We start from the raw sequence: 20858 nt of genomic DNA on the forward strand, positions 1-20858 counted from the left end.
TGATGAGAATTTTGAGAAATGTTTTAACTTTGAATGATTTAAGGACAGTATATTTTGGACAGATTCAACCTGTACTCACATATGGTATCGCTTTCTGGGGCAGTTCACCCAAAATGCAGAAAATTTTTATTTGACAAAAATGCATCTTAAAAATTATGAAGAATGTATCCCTCTCAAACCCAACAAAACAAAATAATGAATTTCAAATATTACCTCTTCCATGTTTGTACATATTAGAAATGTTGTACTTTATTCATACAAATTCTAAAATCTTCTAAAAAAATCTGGACATACACAAGTACAGCACTCGTATGCATAACTCCTCCACCTTTCTACTGTCCGCACATCCAAAACACATAGTGGTCTAGGATTTCAAGGTGTAAAACTTTATAAAAACCTGCCAGAGGAATTCAAGAATCATAATCCAACCAAATTTAAAATAACAGTAAAAAGCTTGCTTATGAAGTATTTGTTTTATAGCACAGAGGAGTACTTAGATCATATTTTTCATTAATAGACATAACCTTTGACTATTCTTGTATTTTTATGTTCACTAATAGTCATAACCTTTGATTTTTCTTGTATTTTCTATGTTATTCCATACTCTCTTATACTTTTTAATATGCATAAGTATGTGTTAATTCCTTTGTACTCAAAATCATACATGTAATTTTATTTTATACTCTTTATACTTTTTAATATGCTTAAGTATGTGTTAATTCCTCTGTACTCAAAATTATACATGTAATTGACCTATCTCATATCATAGTGCTATTTGTACTCATATGATCAAGTGGATGGAAATAAATATTATCTTATCTTATGGGCGAGTTTCATCGTGAATTCTCAAATGCGTTTTCAAGTATCTAAGAGCAGTAAATGTCTTCTTGCACCATGGGCATTCATATGAGCGAGTTCCATCATGGATTCTCAAGTGTACGTACTTTCAAGTTTCATTCATATGAACGAATTCCATCGTGAATTCTCAAGTGTATTTTCAAGCTTCCACGCTGAGTGAATCTCTTCTTGCAATGAGCGCATTCATATGGGCGAATACCATCGTGAGCTCTCAAATGCATTTTCAAGTGTCCATTTTGACTGAATCTCTTCTTGCACAGAGGACATTCATATGGGCGAGTTCCACTGTGAACTCTCAAATGCATTTTTAACTTTCCACTTTCAGTGAACCTCTTTTTGCACTGAGGGCATTCATATGGGCGAATTCCATCGTGAACTCTCAAATGCGTTTTCAAGCTTCCAGAATGATTGAATCTCTTCTTGCATTGAGGACATTCATATGGGCGAGTTCCATCGTGAGTTCTCATGTGTACTTTCAAGTATCCACTAGAAGTAAAACTCTTTTTGCACTGAGGACATTCATATGGGCGAGTTCCATCATGAATTCTCAAATGTGCTTTCAAGTGACTAAGACCAGTAAATGTCTTCTTGCACCGTGGACATTCATATGGACGAATTCCATCGTGAATTCTCAAGTGTATTTTCAAGCTTCCACTACAAGTAAAACTCTTCTTGCACTGAGAGCATTCATATGGACGAATTCCATCGTGAATTCTCAAGTGTATTTTCAAGCTTCCAAACTGAGTGAATCTCTTCTTGCACTGAGCACATTCATATGGGCGAATACCATTGTGAACTCTCAAATGCATTTTCAAGTGTCCATTTTCAGTGAATCTCCTCTTGCACAGAGGACATTCATATGGCCGAATTCCACTGTGAATTCTCAAATGCCGTTTTAAATTTTCATTTCGAGTAAATCCCTTCTTGCACTGGCGACATTGGAATTGGGGAGTTTCATCATGGCTAAAATTTATTTTCATTATTTTTTCAATTGCAAATATTGTCTTGCATTCATCTTGTTGCAATGAAATATATTCTTCATGTTTTTGGATATGACGTCTTAAGTGTACTTTCGTTGTATAAGATTTTCCACAATGAGCGCAAATGAAATCACAAACTTTTTTATGAACTCTAGGTAGCACATTAATGCCCTCTTTTTGTTTAGCGTTACTTCTGTGCTTACGTTCAATTAAGGGAGGTGATCTATTATGTGTGCCCTTATGATAACACTTTGATTTGGTATCACCGTTTCTCCCCTTGCAGGTAGAAATTCTGGCATTATTCAGTTTTAGATCTCCAATATACTTTTCATTAGTACTCATGGTTCTTGTGGGTTTACCAAAATTTGTAATTAAACTTGGCATTGTAAAATTTAAATGTTTTAACCTGAAAGACAAAGTTACAAAACTGAAAATTTACCACATGATTGTTGTGCTTCTATAAAATATGTACATGTGTGATTCAAACTACATACTGACCAATCATTCCAAAAGGAATAAACATCTTTCAACATATTCCTACCGTTTTCAAATGTCTTCTACTGTGTACTACGAAATGTACTAAAATCCTATTATATATCTACTGTACAGTATGTCTACTGTACAGAAAAAACAATATGAATAATAAACTTGCTACAATATATTATATAATCATTTATTCATGCCAAAGAATAGACAGATTAACTCTTGACACCATATTTTCAGTGATTTTGAAGTAAATTGGGAAAACAATACATGAACTGAATTTCTACTGTTTCTTTAATAAATACTACTGAAGTTTTATATATATTAATGACTACATTACTACAACTCCTTCTTCAGAAATTACTCAAGCTTAAAGCAGCTAGTAGTTTGAATACATGATCATATCAGTTAATTTCTTTTCCAGCATGCAATTTCGATTGATACTATTCTATCTATGCATTGCAATTGCAGAAAGGACCCAGTCAACACACTAACGTTGCCACAACGTTGTATGTATGTTGTATTTATGATGAATGTTGTATGTAGGGGAACAATGTTGTGATAACGTTGCCACAACGTTGTATTTATGATGGAATGTTGTATGTAGGAGAACCACGTTGTGATAACGTTACAAAAAAAAAAACATTCCACTGAATACGCATTAGTTTGGATGGTCACCACCATGAGTGGCACAAGCGTCAGATCGGAGTGTTTTGTTGAATCTGAATTTGTGTGTGCACTGACCACCAAACCTTATATTTCCTACAGTGTACACTAGATGGCTGTGCGACTCAAATGCAAAACAAACATAAGTTTTAGTACCACAAATAAGGATAACTTCGATTGTAATTATTGAAAAAATGTGTTTTATTATCCTTTGAGAGATGTGTGAATATAGAAGTTGTAAGGAAGATCAGAAAATGAAATGTGATGAATCCAAGTGAAACTCCCATGATAAATATTTTTATCCCAGACTATATAATCAGGAGCTAAGTACTGCAAAAAGAAACTGATTACCAGGTGTAGTTAGAGATTGGTAAATTCATCAAACTCTCCAGACTAACAAATGCCTATTTTGGTGGAAGGAAAAGTTTTTATAATATGTAAAGAGAAACTGTGACGTTACAAACTTGAGTTTTTCCTGTTACGCATATGTATTATATACAAAAATGCCTTGGCAAGATTGCTAATAGCTTACCATGCGAAATAACCATATTTTAAATATGCATTGTTGTTATATTCGTAAATTACACAGGCAGCAAGGTAATGTTGCAAAAAAGTTGTGGCAACGTTAACCCCTTACATACCTAACGTTGCTACATAATGTTCAGTATATGTTGCCACAACGTTGTCAACCTACATTGCAGCAACGTTGAAATAAATTACCCTTAAACGTTGACACAACGTTTTCACAACGTTGTATCAACATACATTCAACATTGTAACAATGTTAGGTATGTTAGGGGCTAACGTTGCCACAATGTTGTGGTAACATCTTGTTGACTGGGGAGCCCTCTTCTGATCAACACAGTCAACAGTGTTTGCTTGTTTTGGTTTTTCAAGCATTGAGTGTCAGGTCTTTGTTTAAACTAATTTTTTTCTGTTTCTGTGAATATAGGAAGAACAATTTCAATTTTCTATGGGAGCATAATCACAATGAAGTTACACACTATAAAACGTGTTCACTACTTTTGCTTTTTTGTTGTGTGAAAGTACTCCAAGTTGAAATTCCACATGCTTTACCATACATATATTTTAGTTGTTTTATGTAATTTTTCCATTGCATTTTGAGTAACATAAAACATATTTTTCTCAATACTTATAATAATACTGTTTTCATATAGCAGTGTGAACGGGTCAGCAACTATTCGTGAACTGTTTGTTGTTTGTGTCAATAAAATTTGTGGAGTAGAGAACGGGTGAACTGGAGACTTGCAGTTAGTGATTTGTTCTGGGTCCATAAATCGAGTGAATTCGTTCCTGTGAATGGGTCAGCAACTGAACTGAACTCTGGCAACGATTTGCGAACTGTTTGTTGTTTGTGTTAATAGAATTTGAGAAATTGTGCTTTTAAATTGTAATTGAAAGAGGGCTTTAAGTTGTAAGAGAGATAAAAAGCCGTGAAAATAAAAGCCGTGAAAATAAATATGGCCACTTGTAAAAATTATGAGAAGCTGTTGATGCAAAACAGACAGCTACAACTCGAACTGCTATTAAAAGACAAAATCATAAACATTTTGGAAACTGAGGGAATAAATGGACAGAAATATGACACTGTAAAATACCAACAAGAAAATACATGGGCTCAAGTTGTGAAATCAAGAAGGAAAATGTTGCCTAACACAGTTCAGACAATATTTTCCTACCCAAATTCCACTCAGTACAGAAAACCTGTAATACATGATAAAGCAGTTAGCACGCCCTGCAAAAACACCATTTCTAACCAAAAAAACAAGAATGCAGTGAAATTGAATACAAGGAAAATAACACCCAAAGTGATGTTAAACACTCCCCAAAGTCAAAACAAGAACAACCTTTCACGAAAAAGGAAAATTCTTATCTTTGCGGACAGTCATGGCTGTGATTTAGCTGCTCATGTAAACAGTATTTCAACCAGTGTAGCGTGTAGTGCAATGATGACACCAGGTGGTGAAATGCAACAGGTAACCCAGACAATAGCAAAGGACTGTAAATCCTTAGGATCTGAAGACTATGTTGTATTATTGAGTGGTACAAATGATGTGTCCAAAAATCCAGGTCAGAATGTTGTAAGAACAATTAAACACATCTTGAAACAACTAACCCATACAGATGTCATCATATTCAATGTCCCATTTTGTCATGACCTAATAAGTACCTCTTGTGTAAATAGTGCACTAAAAGAATTAAACAATCAATTGGAATCAATGTGCAAGCGATTAATTCCTGAAACTCGGCATGGTAAATAGAAGTCTGCATACAGAACATGGTCTACATTTTAACAAGAAGGGAAAGCTCTACATCACTCAGTGTTTAGTTAACTTGCGCAATGGAAATAGTTTCACAGTTCAACATATCATACCACTCAAATGGAAATTAAGTCAAGAAAATTAGGAGAATGGCATAATCCAAAAGGAAATTGAGGAGCCAACACATTCTTCCATAGTAAAAGTACAAGCTGAAAACAAGGCGTGCTATAATCAGTGGCGACACCAAAGTTAGCAATGGAAAGTGTAGTGAAAAAGTAAATGCTCCAAGTGTATGTCATCTCAACGGAAGAAGTGTACACCCAGTAATCTGAAAAACGTTTTTTTTTTTATGGTAAGTGATAAGCATACATAAAATAACTAAGTGCCCAATAAAAACAGCCTGCCAAACCAAGAAGGATTGATTACAGTTCTCCATAACAATGTACAGAGCATTTCAAACAAAATTGACCAACTGGAAATAATGCTAAGCGAATGTGCACCAGATATATTCGTAGTCACTGAACATGGTCTCAGGTCTGAAAATTATAAATAATGCACAATTACAGGTTACAATCTACATGCAGTTTACCACAGGTCAATTCAAAAAAGTGGTGGCACTGCGATCTTCATCAAAAATAGTGTACAAAACATCAAAAAGTGTTAAACCTTGACAAATACTGTATGGAAAATATACTAGAAGTTAGTGGTGTAGAGCTTAATATAGGATTAGATACATTTAAGATTATAGCAGTATACGGATCACCAGACAGTGACATAAATCTATTTGTACATAATTTGAACAACATGCTAAACCATCTGACAAGAAAACATAACAAACTATTAATAGTTGGATATATAAACATAGATCTTCTAAAACAAAACACAAACAGTGCTCATTACTTGGATACCTTGAAGTCAAACAACCTAACTCAAATGATCCAAGAACCAACTTGAATAACAGAAAATACAGAAACCCTAATTGACCATATAATAACAAACGTACAACCAAATAACATTAAAGGTGAAGTTCTACATACGCTTATCTCTGACCACACGTCTCAAAAAATTACAATAGAAGGAAAAAGGTTAGAATATTCAAAAAGTTATACAATAGAATGTAGGGATATATGTGAGCAAAATTAAGATTATCTTAAATACCTCTTACATCAGGAAAAGTGGATAGACCTTTACCAACTAACTGACATGAATGATATCTCTGAATTGCTAATAATGTAGCTTGTCAAAAAACAACAAAAAGAATATACCCTAATAAGAAGAAAGTGCCACTAACAGAAGAAATTATAGTTTTGAAAAGTAATATGAATAAAGAATATGAAAAATTTAGAATTACAAAAGACACTAAGCACCAGGAAAAGTACAAAAATGTAAAAAAAAAACTATTCAAGAAAGCCATAAGGAAACAAAAGTCAAATATTTTCAGTAAACATATAAAAACGTCTGTTAATAAACAAAAAGCAATTTGGAAAATTTTAAACAATCACCGCATATCAAACAATGATAAAGAAAACATAAAAGTCATTGAGGATGACACTGAAGTAATTGACCCAAATATCATATGTAACTTATTCAACGAATATTTTATAAACTTAACCAACACAAACAGAGAGAATGAAAATAATGACAAAACACTAGATATTCCAATGCACAATGATCAGCCAACCAGTATATATAACCCAGAAGTAAGTGCCGATGAACTAAAAAAAAGCCATACAAGGTTTAAAAACAAAAATCTCACAGACCTGATGAATGGTCGGCTGAACTTATTAAACCCTGTTCAGAATATATTATAGTATGCATTCAACAGTTCAATAAAAAATGGTGCATTCGCCAAAGTTCTTAAAAACAGCATAGTCATACCCATATTAAAAAAAGGAGCTGAAACGGACATTGAGAATTACAGACAGACCTATCTCCCTAACATCTACTTTTTCAAAGATACTAGAAAAAATTGTATCAAATTATATTATAAAGTTTTGTAACAAACATAACATAATGAAAAGAAACCAGCATGGATTCCAGAAAGGGAAATCAATAAACACAGCTCTAGAACAGTTAATAGATTATATAACAGAAACATTAGAGAAACACAAAGCTGCAAACATATATCTGGATCTTTCCAAGGCATTCGACAGGGTAAAACATGACTTGCTTATGGTCAAACTAAGCAACATGGGAATAAGAGGGACAGCTTATGACCTTATCCAATCCTATCTACAGGACAGAATGCAAATTACCCAAATAAGATACAAAATACATGGTATAGTCACTAACTTTAAATCACAAAGTAGGAAACTGTTAATGGGGGTACCCCAAGGATCAATCCTAGGTCCCTTGCTCTAAACAGTATACCAGAATACCCAAACAAAAAAAATTATCACCTATGCAGATGACACAACCATGCTTGCCAGAGGTATCGACACTACAGCGCTTGAAATAAACACTGTTATCACCATAAACCAACTGGAACAATATCTAACTTTACACGGATTAATAATAAACAACAATAAAACAAAATTTATGATATTCAATACAATCCGAAACATGGATTTTGAGTCACAAACACCATGCATAGACAATGTGCTCATAGAAACTGTAACTTCAGTAAAGTTTTTGGGAATAACACTAGATCAAAAATTAACGAGGGAAGAACAAATTAACAACATCTGCAGTAAACTATCATCTAATCTATACCTGCTAAGACGAATGGCTGAATATAATTTAGCAGAACTTAACATATGCATATATTATGGACTATTTATGGACCCCTATGTTGAATATGGCATAATAGCGTGGGGTGGATCATCTTATAATAATACTGTCAGAATACTGAGACTTCAAAAGAGAGCACTTAGAATAATGTACAAACTACGTTGTGGGGAATCTTGTAAAGAGTTATTCAGGAAGAAACAAATGATGACAATATACTCCCTATACATCTATAAGGCTATAATTTGTTCTAAATACTACAAGAATGACTAAAAATAACCAATTACACAACCACAATACAAGAGAGAAAGATGATTATTACCAGAACCAACACAGACTCAATATCTCAAAACAATCACAAATGAATGCCGGGAAAATATAATACAACCAGGTGTCTCATGACATAAAACTGATATCTCCAAAAAATAAACAAATACAAACAATTAAAAAAATATTTGACAGAGAGAGCTCTCTAGTCTCACAGAATTCATGGAACAAGACACTATAAATTAGAAACGTTCTCAATGTGTATACACTTCACAAGCAAACCTCATGATAGTTGAACGAAACAGCTCCCCCCCCCCCCCCCGCCTGATATTCCAGCATAATAATAATAAATGTTTAAAAAAATTTTATTCTTATTTTAATGCAAAGCCATTGTACTCAACAATATGTATTTTATTTTTATTCTTATTTTAATTATGCAAGGCCAATGTACTAAACAATATGTATTTTAATTGTACCAGTATTCTTATTTCAATGATGCAATGCTAATGTGTTATTATTTTTATTGTAGTGTAATGAAGTGTATTTATTCAATTTTTACTTTGGTGTAGTGATGTAATGTACTACATAATGTTTCTTCTTTTCATTATGATTTACTAAACTAAATACTATATTATTTTGTATCTTGACGTTTTCCATGCCCTTTTAATCAAGGGTCAATGGAAGAAAATAAGATTCAATTCAAAATTCAATTCAATGTACTGCAATAAAAAAATGTTAGTTGTACAATTATGTTAATGAAGACATTAACGGTAAAGTTTAGCTCCTCAAGACAGTAGATGCAGATGGACTACCAAAAACAATAGAAAGCATTAGCAGTGCAGTTCAGCTACTGAAAACAGTACACATATTTGTTACTAAAAACAGTAGAAAACATTAGCAGTATTGTTCAGCTACTAAAAACAGTAGGTGTTTCAAAACCCCTATTGATCTACTGAAAATAGTAAACAGAATTATCAGTAGGGTACCAGTCTACAGAGTAAATATACGGCTTAAATTATAATGAAACTTTAGGACCACATTTAATTCATTCGCACTTTCTCTTCCACGTGTAATTTTAGTGGTTTACTTGAAACTGCATTCTTACAATTCTGCCTGCTACGTGCATAACAATTATATAAATATTATGTACACTAACAAAAATAACATTTGTTTTAGCATTTGCTTCTTATGTTGAGGGTGTAATTTTAATTGTACCCACTGACAACAGATATGTATAGAAGACGTCAAAACAAACAACTTTTCTCAGTAACGTTCTTGTGTTTGTACATTTTTTCAGTGGTACACATGTTTCAAAAGGTACATTTTGACAGTTTCATTCTGACAATACAACACATTTGATTGTATCCATGGGATATCTTCCTGATGTAAAATTGTACAAGCCATTATTGCAAGGAATGCAAATACTCTGTGAACAATGGCATACTACCATCCACATTATGTGCTGTAACTAAAGGAAGAAATGAATCCAGTATCCCAACAGAATATAAACCAACGGTGGGAAAACCAGTGAAAAAAGAGCATATTCAAAAGGTATGAGTTGGATTTAAGTCCACTTCATGCACATGAAGGTTAATTGAAACTGGAAATACAGTTTAAAGTAGGATCCCAACCACTTGTGACTCCACTGGATTGAACCTGGGACAACTTGTCACAAGGTGACAACATTAAATTCAAAAGGAAGTTCTTATATTGGATTTTACCTCTTAACCTGTGTCATTTATTTGAAAATCAATTTGGTCAGCACATATTTATAGGCTAGTTTTTACATTTGTCCTTTTAAATCAGGTTTTCTTTGTGACCCTAGACATTTGATTAAGAAAAAAGAAATGAACAAACTCAATATTCCAAAAATAAGTCAACGTTGTACACAGTTGTTCACATATAGTGGCACACTCGTTTAAGTTCAAGTCCAGCTTCGGAGCTGATTGTGTGTGAAAGTACACCTGAAGTACATGTTCGTAAAAGTGTTTCTTCCCACTAAAGTTTTTCACCACATGCTGGGAGTTCAATGATTTTCCGAATGAAAGAAAAGTGTTAGAGGAAGACCTGACATTGAAATTATTGCGGCAAAGGAATGTCAAATTTTAAATTCGAGAAGCAGGGGAAAAAATATGAAAACAAATGTTCAAAAAAGTCACCATCCCATAAATAATCTTTAAAAAGAATGATTCAATTTCTTTACTGTGGGGAATTTATTTGAAAGCTAAAGGGAGTGAATGTTAGTTCAATTACCCCCTTCTGCAAGCATAACATAACAGCAATATCGTCATTCACCCATGGGACCCAGGTTCGAATTCTGTTCTGTGCATTGGTCTTTGTTGCAAGTGTCAAAGCATCAATTTTGTTATATCTTCAATCATCCTCGTCATCGTGATTAGCAAAAAGTGAAAGAAAAGAGACACTAAATAAAAATAAAATCAAATTTAGATTCACGATGTGGATGGGATAAAATTAACAATCCAAAGCAAGAAGAATATATATATATATATATATATATCCCTGTGTAATGGCCTGATTGACATGACTTCAGGAACATATTCATTTCTTTCCCTTAGGTATGCATGCTGTTTTCCTAGCATGTCATTGAACACAAGTGTAGGATAATAAATCTCACAAAATTAGTACAGGATGAATGAATGCCTTCTTAGATTTCTGAATAATGACCCTTCTTTGTAAAATAGATAGCTCAAAAATAGTTTCAAAATATAATAACATCTGCGCTCTAGGTAAGATTCATCGTCACATGCCAGAATCTGCTATGTTGACGGCAGCCGGAGCACAAACACCAACCTTGCACAAAAGAACGACATCAAATGGTCTTCATTAATTTGCACATAGAAAGCATACAGCGACTACAGTAAATATAGGGATACAGAGAAAGCGAAAGAAAAGTTCTGAAGTACAAAACAAGGAACTGAGGACTGAGTGAGTACTATTATTTTTTTTTAATATTTATTAATTCTCTTGATTTCACTTAATGTTGTTAGTTTGGTCAGTTGATCATTAGAAGAAAACAACTTCTAAATAGATTACAATTGATTTTCTGCATGTGGAAATTGAATAGGAAACCTTGTTTGATATATGCAAGTGCATTTATTCTCTTTGTTCGCTATTCACAGTGGGGCGAGAGAGGAAGTTTTTACTAAATATTTTGCAAATAGACGATAATATTTATATTGAAGGTTGATATTTCTATGTTTTGAGTGATTTTGTCAAGTTTCTTTGTTCTGTTCTGTACAGAGAAGCATAGAGCGTAGACAGTATATTTTGAATAAAGAGTTTTACCTTACTTGAGTATGCAATCATCAGAATCTAATGTGACTGAATCATTTAAAGAACTGAGAGCTAGCTTGTTTGTTATCTCTTGCAGTTCATTGTCAAATTCAGTAAAGGATCTGGTAATGTTCTAGCAGAGTTATGGTAAAGACAATTTTCAAAATCCAAGCTGATTTTTTGCACCTTAACAATAATGTGAGGTTTACTTACTCCACTTGATACTAATTTTTCTTTAGTTTACGAAAGGCATATTGGATATACCTGTATTGTGTTAGTACAGGAGCAATACAATAATAAGGTATTTCTGTCTATTATTGAATGTCTTGAATATTGCGAATGTAACTACTAGGCAAGTTGTATGCAAACCTTATCTAAGAATAGCATAAAACTTTACTTTACTTTAACTTTATTCTTATTCATGGCTTGTGGTACTTTAACTTTATTCTTATTCATGGCTTGTGGTTATACAGGGTGGTGCAAAATTCCGTTTACAATGCGGAGGAGGTGAATCGCCAAGTGAAATGAAGACGAAAATGTAAATGGAATTTTGTCGAATGACGCACCGTGTCAGAGCTAGAGGATGCCGAAATCGTGTGAAAATGGACTTCACACCTCCATATGCCGACAAATACTACTTATAAAGAAGATGCGGCACAATATCCCCAAAGAAAACACACCTACATACAGCCTTGGATACTACTTGTGTACGTGTGTGTCATCATAGTACACCTCTTGCACATGTTGTCTGGGTCCCCTCTTCTCTGGGGAATCCCCTTCTGCAGCCTGCTTTTTGGACACTTCCTGGCGAAATGTTCTTCATGTGCTGTGATCTCCGTCATTTCCCTTTGTACCCCCATTCGATACCTGCGTTCCATGTCAGACATAGTATTCCCGGGAATCCCTCACTTCTTGTGGGGAATCCCTGCCACATTCATTTTTGACACGCGATTTGTGCATCATTCGCTAGCCCACGTGTTTTTTCTTTGGGGATATTGTGCCGCATCTTCTTTATGAGTAGTATTTGTCGGCATATGGAGGTGTGAAGTCCATTTTCACACGATTTCAGCATCCCCTAGCTCTGGCACGGTGAGTCATTCGACAAAATTCCATTTACATTTTCGTCTTCATTTCACTTAGTGATTCACCCCCTCCGCGTTGTAAATGGAATTTTGCACCACCCTGTATACTCTAAGGCATGTTCAGTATGCTAGGTCTTGTTTGTTCCACAGTGTGCATTCAAATTCAAACAAACCTAGCAACACATTATTTATACATTGAAATCAGCAGAGGCGATTGGGTGCCAAAACTGGGAGTGAGGTGTGCAAGGACAGTTTAATTTTTCTTTGTAAACAAGGTTTATCATTAAAAGATCATAATGTGGGGTAAAAGTGAGTGGCAACTGCCCCACCCTCTAGTTACCGACACTGATCAGTAGTTCTGACACAACTTTTCCCCCTCTCTTCATTTGTTTTTCTTCCACATTTGGCTCATTGAGAAGATGAGGATGTCTAATGATATAATGAATGATCAATCACAAGGAACACCAATGCCAGGATTCAACCCTAGAACCCATGGAATCCTGATGCACTCTACTGATCACCCTGCTATGGAGTTTAGCAGCAATGCATAAAGATGAGAAACATAATCAACATGTTGATGTTATTTTCTGGTGTCTGGCAAATACACACATCAATGCTTGGGAGTGAGAGTTCTTGCCAACAAGTTGTGGTGTCTGTTTATAGATGTCAATCACATGTTATTGATCTGGTGATTCAGTTCTTTATGTTGTATTGTTTGTGTAGATAAACATGGAAAGGCAATTTCCCATAAGCATTCTGAATTTCTGTTTTGAATGTTTACCACATGTTTAGCAATTACAATACTGATGATTCAAGTATGATAACATTTTAAAATCAGAACACGGAAACATGTAGAACAGTATTTGGATTGCAAATTGAGAATATTGTGTGTAATTGCAATGTAAACATATTCCAGTTTTACTTCTGTTGCTCTGCTATGAATTGTATTTGCTTTTGATGTACAATTTTAATGGTTTGTCAGTTATTCAGACAAATGCCCAAAAAGGCATATATTGTAGGATAGAATTGATGTTTATAGTTATAAGAAGAGTCAGTTCTTTTGTTGAAAGTTCAACTTAAGTATTGATAGTTTCAGGCATGAAAATAGGACTATAACTTCACTTCATTATTATATTTTTTTTTATTCAAGTGCTTATGATTCACTGATATAAATGTTTTATTTATGTACTTGTATTTCTTGTACTTCATGAGAATGTACATCGCTGAAGACAAAATATTTACTTCAACATAGTTTAGTGTTATGCTGCAAGTTTATCATGGATAGATACATAGAAAAATAGTTAAGAATGAAATGAAATTATCAACCTTTCATCCACTATCGATCAACCACCTCTCCACCTCCTACAAGAGCATTTGTAAACAACAGACAGGGCACAATTGCACGTCACTCTTCAAAACACTGCTCAAATGCAGAGGAAAAAATTGAAATCATTTCAACTAAAATTGCTCTAACAAAGAGGCAACTCACAATGGTTAATGCATGGGCTGACAAAAATATATTCCAAATCCGAATTTATCCAAAAAGCAGGTAGTTTTATTTTCAAATCCAGATTTTTAAATTTTCCAGCTGTTTTTAGCCATCTCTATTATCAACGGGCCATTTCATCTGCAAAAAGCATTTAGTCTTTGAACAAAATGTTCATGGAGATGAGCAGTATTCCTTACATTGAGTGAAGTGGAAAACCCCAAAAAACACTGAGCAACACATCGACTAAGTTGGTGTATTTCAAGATGACTATGGAAGTCAATTTGGAGAACACTCGGAGGTAACTGACAGCACAATGTGTTCAGAGTATGTTGAATCAAAAACGTTATCTGCATTCATATCAATTTCATTTGGAGCTACATCACAAACCCAAAACCAAACTCAAGAGCTTAATCTTGGCTGTAGACTTGTTGCTCAGGATTGAAGAAGATCTCTCCAATTAATAAATTACTTTTTTTCTTGTATGTACGCATTGCTTGCATTATAGAATTATTTTCCTGTAGTTTACGGTTATTACAAGCATAAGAAAACAGTTTTTTGTTTGTGACGTTTCAGGAGAACACACGCTCATTTCATCAGACATTTATTTTCATTTTGACTAAATGGTTCATTGTTATAACTGTATCTTTAGTCAAAATGAAAATAAATGTCTGATGAAAGGAGCGTGTGTTCTCCTGAAACGTCACAAAGAAAAACTGTTTTCTTATGCTTGTAATAACCGTAAACTACAGGAAAATAATAAATTACTGAGGTAGATTTCTCACATGAGTTCTTTTACTTCGCTGGGAAGTTAAAGAACAAAATATATAAACAATGTGATCAGAATATATTTTGATTTGCTTTGTGTAGGCAATACCATTGAATCCCATTTTTTTTAAAAAAAAAAAAAACATCGTTGTGTACCAAATATATACTTCACAGTATTGTATAGATTTCCAATTTCTCATGTGTCTTTGCTATCAAAATTATCTATTTCTGTTATATAACACATGTGAAGGGAAGCCACCAGAGATACTTTGACATCACAGTCACAGTCCTCTAACTGTGATAAACTGAAGCAAAGAATTATAGAGATGGTTTGGAGTATTATTCAAAACAACTCATGAAAAAAAAATAGGGAACTTCAACATAGAGTAGATATCCTGCAGGCAACCTAAATAACACATGTTGGAATGGAGATTATATATATTACAAATTTTCAGTTGAAAAATACATCACAAATAACCCTAAGTTGCTCCCTTTAAAATTTTTTCTGTGATTTCAACTTCAATCCTTCAAAGATTTCTGAAACACACTCTCTTACTTACATTTAAAATAGGCATATTTAGAATATTACATTGTAATAATGATAGTGTTTGTTACCTGGTATCATCTTCTTCGTCTTTCAATGGTTTGTTCAAATCCACTTCTGTCAGATTCATCGTGTCTCTCTCTTCTCTTTCAATATTTGGAACTCCTTCATCATGATGTTTCATAACCTCCTCCTCCTTTATATATTCTCTTATCTGAAAAGATGTCTGGTATTCATTTCCTATGTCAGATTTGTTTTCCTCGCATTTGATTGAATGTTTTGCTTCTTCGTTAACAAGTGATTGGACTCCCATATTAATACTTCCAGTTGTATCAGATTTTGATTTTAATAATATCCCTGGAGTAACATTATCAACTCCATTTCCACAAATATCATTCACTTCACAAGCGTCGAACTTGTGCATTGATGTTTCACTGTTGCTTGTATCTTCTGCTTTTAAGGACATGCTGCATATTGGTGATTGGTATATAGAGTGCTCTCCAATTTGAAATGTCGGTGATGTGATAACTTCCCCATCACATTTAATAACTCTACTGTCAGCAGACACATTTTCACTGCAATTATGGGAAATACTAATATATTAATTGAATATGTTGGTTATCAATGAAGGAATAAAAACAAAACTTTCATTTGCAAGGTTACTTGTAATATAAACAAGGGCCATATTGAATGTAATGAGCAAAAATTTAAAAAAAAAAAAAAAAAAAAAATTAATCAATGCATGCACACGAAGTGAATCATTGCAAAATATTGGTGGCAAGGTAGTGTGATAGCCTCAGCGCAGGCAGTTCTCTCAAATGGCTGACAGTGATGTTTCGTTTCGTCAATGTGTTGTGATTGAATTCATTGTTAAAAAGGAAATTTCTGCTGCTGAAATAAAAAATAGACTTAGGCATGCATGTGGAGATGATTGCATGGGAGCTACCAGTGTTAGAAGATGAGTAAAACATTTTAAAGATGGAAACACAAGCATCAAAGATCAGGCGTGTGTTAGCAAAGTTATGGGCACTGTCTTGTGAGATGCAGAGGGATGCATTCTGGTTGAATTTCTTCAACCTGGGAAAAGATAAATATTTGCCATTATATCCAAAAAACTTCACAATTTCCCTCGTGCATTGCACGATAAACGTCATGGAAGGAAAATCATCCTTCATGTTAAGTGCCCGCAAGTTAGCGGATGTCTGAAATAATGGCCAATAGAAGGCAGCACGTGACAAAAATATTAGGAACGCTGAATAAAGAAACAATGAGTATGGGAATGGAATGAAAGTGTTTATGAATATTGGAACTAATTATGTTTATCTTAATTTATGAACTGAGAATATAATGAAATAGGATTCAGGCTAGAGAAACAAATGATCACCATGTATAGCCTATATGATAATATGCAGAAGTTAAAGAAGTTAGAAAGTGATTACGATTTTGTATCTATTGTTCTACCAGGGCCAAAAATCCAGAACAGTCTATTACTTAAGAGGGGTGTGAAGTGTTCTTTCTCCTCATTCGTTCCGGAGGAAAAGTCTTACAACAATCGGTAAGATGGAAATTTTGTAGGAACAGGAAAATTTTCAGGGAGAAACACCTGTTGTGTTGTATTAGGACTTGGGAAGGGGGGGGGGCTTGTGTATGTACACAAAATGGTATTTTGAGGTCAGAGGGGGATATTTTGGCATTGTTAGATAAATTTCCGTCAGTCAGAATCCCTGACGCTGCATGGTTTGAGAATCTTCTTGCATTTCCCTTTCCTTCTGTGGTGTACTTGGAAGCATCCTTAAGCCAGCAGTGAATGCATTAGTTTTTTTTATTTAAGACTTTATGCTTCCGAAAAAAATACATTACTTTGTAATCACTGCATTGCAAAATAACATGGGAACGGAAGGATTTCTTGATTAAGTGCAGTAGAAGTGAGAGGCACAATGAGACAAAAAATTTTGCTTGTTTGAATTGTTGTTTTACCTTTACGTTCACTTTATACGCATAAAGGCAAATCGGGACTGGACATACAGTTTAAAGTGAAATCCGTGCCACTATGTGACTCCACTGGGTATTGAACCCAGGACAGTGTGATCGCTAGGCGGCGACGTTACCACTATCCCGTCAGCAAGGCCCGAGATGAAAAGTAAAGCAGCAACTTTCTGTCGTTGAAGGCTTCGAGAAACCTACAAGAAGGAAATAAGAAAAGGAGTACATCGTACTTCGAACTGTGGAAGCCTTTGTAAACGTAATTATTCCATTTTGGAGTGAATGAAAAAAAAAATCTTTCTATTTAGAAGTGCGTTTTGTGTAGGAAGTGTTGTGTTGTGAGTGAATACTGTGAACATTTACTACGCACTACCCGTGCATGGAAAACCATCAATGTTATTGTAAACTGAAAAGTAAATTTAAGAGAAGCAATTTGTGAAAATGTTATTCTGTGAGAGTGAAAAGTTGAAAATACCATTACGTTCAAAGATTTAGGTGATGTCCTTCAATAAACATTTCATATTTAGGGTTTGATGAGATGAAATAAGTTTCAAAATGTAAGGAATTTCGTCATTTCTCACAAAGGTAAGCCTTAAATTTATTTCTTTGTCATTAAAACTAAAATTTGCCTTAATTTTACATGACTAAAGCAATGTGAAAATCTTATGCATAGAAAAAACATTAAAAATGCATGTAAAAATAACACCGATTTTCATATAATAACACCGATTTTCATATAATAACACTGAATTTTGCCTTAAACCGCAAAAAAATAACACCAAATTGCAGTAAAAAATAACACCGAAATTTAGGGGAAAATAAAACTAAAACTTCACGTCCCTACATATGATTAATTTGCATTTACGGTCTTGCTTGAAAAATCCCTGAGATTTTATTTCGTTCTCTGAAAATGACACAACTGTCTCTATCTGACAAACCTTCCCACTGACCCAGCCTTCTGTTTAATCACAGGGCCAGCCATCCATAAAATCAACAATCAATCAAGATAAGGAAACCAGTGTGGTCCCGCAATAAACGCTGATATTCATCCAGTCTACATTACGTTCTTGTCACCATAAATTCATACTCTGCAGAGGGTAGATGATTACAGAGTACAGATGATGAGCAGGGGAGGACCATTAAACACTGTGTTCCAGAAGTTCCTGAACCGAAATCGTAAATTCAGACTTCCACACGGAATGGCTGCAACTCTGACATCTCCGGACAACATGAGAAATGCCGGAATTTTGAACTTTAACTGTGCTACAAGATCTGTGTTAAACATGTCAATGAGTACAAAGCATTAAGACACATGGGAAAGTGATAAACCAAATTGGAACTCAAAGGGATATTGCTTGCAGCAATTTACAGCAGGTCTAAATTAAAGGGGAACAAATACATTTAACTCCTCAAATCCCTTCTCACAACAGAGGAATTGTTGGGTTGTGGTGCGAACCGAGTGCAAACTCATGGGCGGGGCTAAAGTGCACTGACCAATAGGAAGGAAGGACAATTCACTGGGACAGCAAGAAGCAAGGACTGAAGGGTGGAAGAGAAGGCTCCCAAAAACAGTTCCAGTGCAGTGCTTCGACCCAATAGTTGGGAATAGTTTTATTTCTCGCAAGAGAAAAACTGTCTATCTCCACTGCTCGAACTAATAAGATGAAAACAGTCCTCATTCATCGTACTTAAACCGTTCATTTTGTAATGTGCTTAGAAGTTAACATGCGGTATCCCGCAATGAACTGGTGTATTCTTTTGAGTGTACGAAGCTGGCCATGTGCGGCTTGTGATTTTCAGTTGTCTTCACCCAGTGATGACTGGGTCTGTGAACATGCTGCGCTGTTCAACTGTTTGGTAATGTATGTTATGTGCGGCGAGATGTTGTAAGTATTTGGCATAATGCATTAAAATTCTTGTCTTATATCATACAGTGTCCTGATTCTTTAATTTCTAACGATCAAATTAATTGCTTGGCTTGTGATCAAAGACCAATGGTGAAAGAACGTAATATTCTTTGACCATTAGCCGAGTTCTGGGCCATAATATCAAAACACTGCATCCCTCACGTTGGTGTATTTTGGTACACATGTTTTCAGGTTTTGTTTTTCAGATCTATTACTTAACCAACATTCATGCCTGATAAATATATACCTGATTCGAATCTTCTTTTGCTTACAAACATGCTGTAAAAAAATGACATCTCTCATGGACAAGTGGCATTGTTTAAATGGCATGCACAAGCAAAACAACACAACATAATAAAATACTTGGTTTCATGTTCTTTCCACAATGTTAAAAAATTCATTGTTTCTGTACTGTATCAACGTGCCCAAAATATTTAAAAACACAACATTGTGGCTAGTCTAATTTCACGATAAAATTCAAGTACAGTTCCCGGTTTCCTAGGCAAACTTTCCAGAAATTCAAGGGTACAAGCAGATGTTTTCTTGTTTTCAACCTTTTATATTACTTCCTCTCACCACCCATACATATACACACAAATGTATTAACAATATAAAGGATCTTTGTGATTCCAATGTATCCAAAAATTCTAATCCAATTCAATTAAATGGTATATATATTTAAAAAAAAATTTAAGGTGTGGAATTTACATATAATTCTCATAATTCAAGGAATTCCAGGTGAGTAGTCACCCTCAAAGAGTTCTAATAAATTATCTAATTATAGTAATCATCAGTGGTTGGAAGTAGCATGCTACTTGTAGCAGCACTACTGTAGCTAGCTACAAAATTTGTATCTGTAGCAGTAGCGAAGCTACATAATTCCTGTAGTTGTAGCAAAATTTTCGCTACATTTCATCTCAGCATTTTGAGGTAAATTTTGGATGTGGCAACAGCATAAAAGAAATTGACAATAACGATAACTTTTTCAGGAGGTTCATAAAGACAAAGTCTATTACATGGAAATACGGATAATCTAGGTTATAAATATCTTGATATTGTAGATTATAGATATCTGCGTAATTTATTTCATTAGTATAGAATAAATCTAATATCCAGATAACTAAACTGAACTAAGACATATGAATATATTCCAGCTAATAGCTACTTTTTTTTAATTGCATCTCTATTTTGGGGAATGCCTCATTTGCGGTACCACTAAAAAAATAAACCTCATTTGCACCACCCCCGGAACATATCATGTGGATATCCCTAAAGTAAAAGGCAGCAAAATTTCATTAATTACTGTGTAAAACACAACTTGCAGTGCAAAAACGAGCCATCCATTTTCCACTAGATTCACAGCAATAGTGCCAGCAATCAATGGCTCAGTATGTTAACAGCATTGACATTGATAACGATATAGGATCTCACCAGCTAAAAATTATTGTAACAAGAATGATAGACATGCACTTTCTGGAATTATAAATATTTTCGTCATAATATTTGTTCACAAATTTTCAAATTACAATGT

General features: G+C 34.3%; 1 protein-coding gene across 1 annotated transcript in view; it reads right to left on the reverse strand.

Moving 5' to 3' along the window:
* Positions 1-282: 282 nt before the first annotated feature.
* Positions 283-20858, reverse strand: part of LOC145982725 (uncharacterized) — a 49914-nt gene continuing 29338 nt past the window's right edge. Inside the window, exons 3-4 of the mRNA XM_083116086.1 lie at positions 15509-16012; positions 283-2244 (exon numbers count right to left, since the gene is read on the reverse strand). Of these exons, the coding sequence (XP_082972212.1) occupies positions 954-2244; positions 15509-16012 (1795 nt within the window). The 3' untranslated portion in view covers positions 283-953. The remainder of the gene's footprint in view (positions 2245-15508; positions 16013-20858) is intronic.

This window comes from Lepisma saccharinum, unplaced genomic scaffold (assembly GCF_977018435.1).
Source record: "Lepisma saccharinum unplaced genomic scaffold, izLepSacc3.1 HAP1_SCAFFOLD_369, whole genome shotgun sequence".
Lineage (NCBI taxonomy): Eukaryota > Metazoa > Arthropoda > Insecta > Zygentoma > Lepismatidae > Lepisma > Lepisma saccharinum.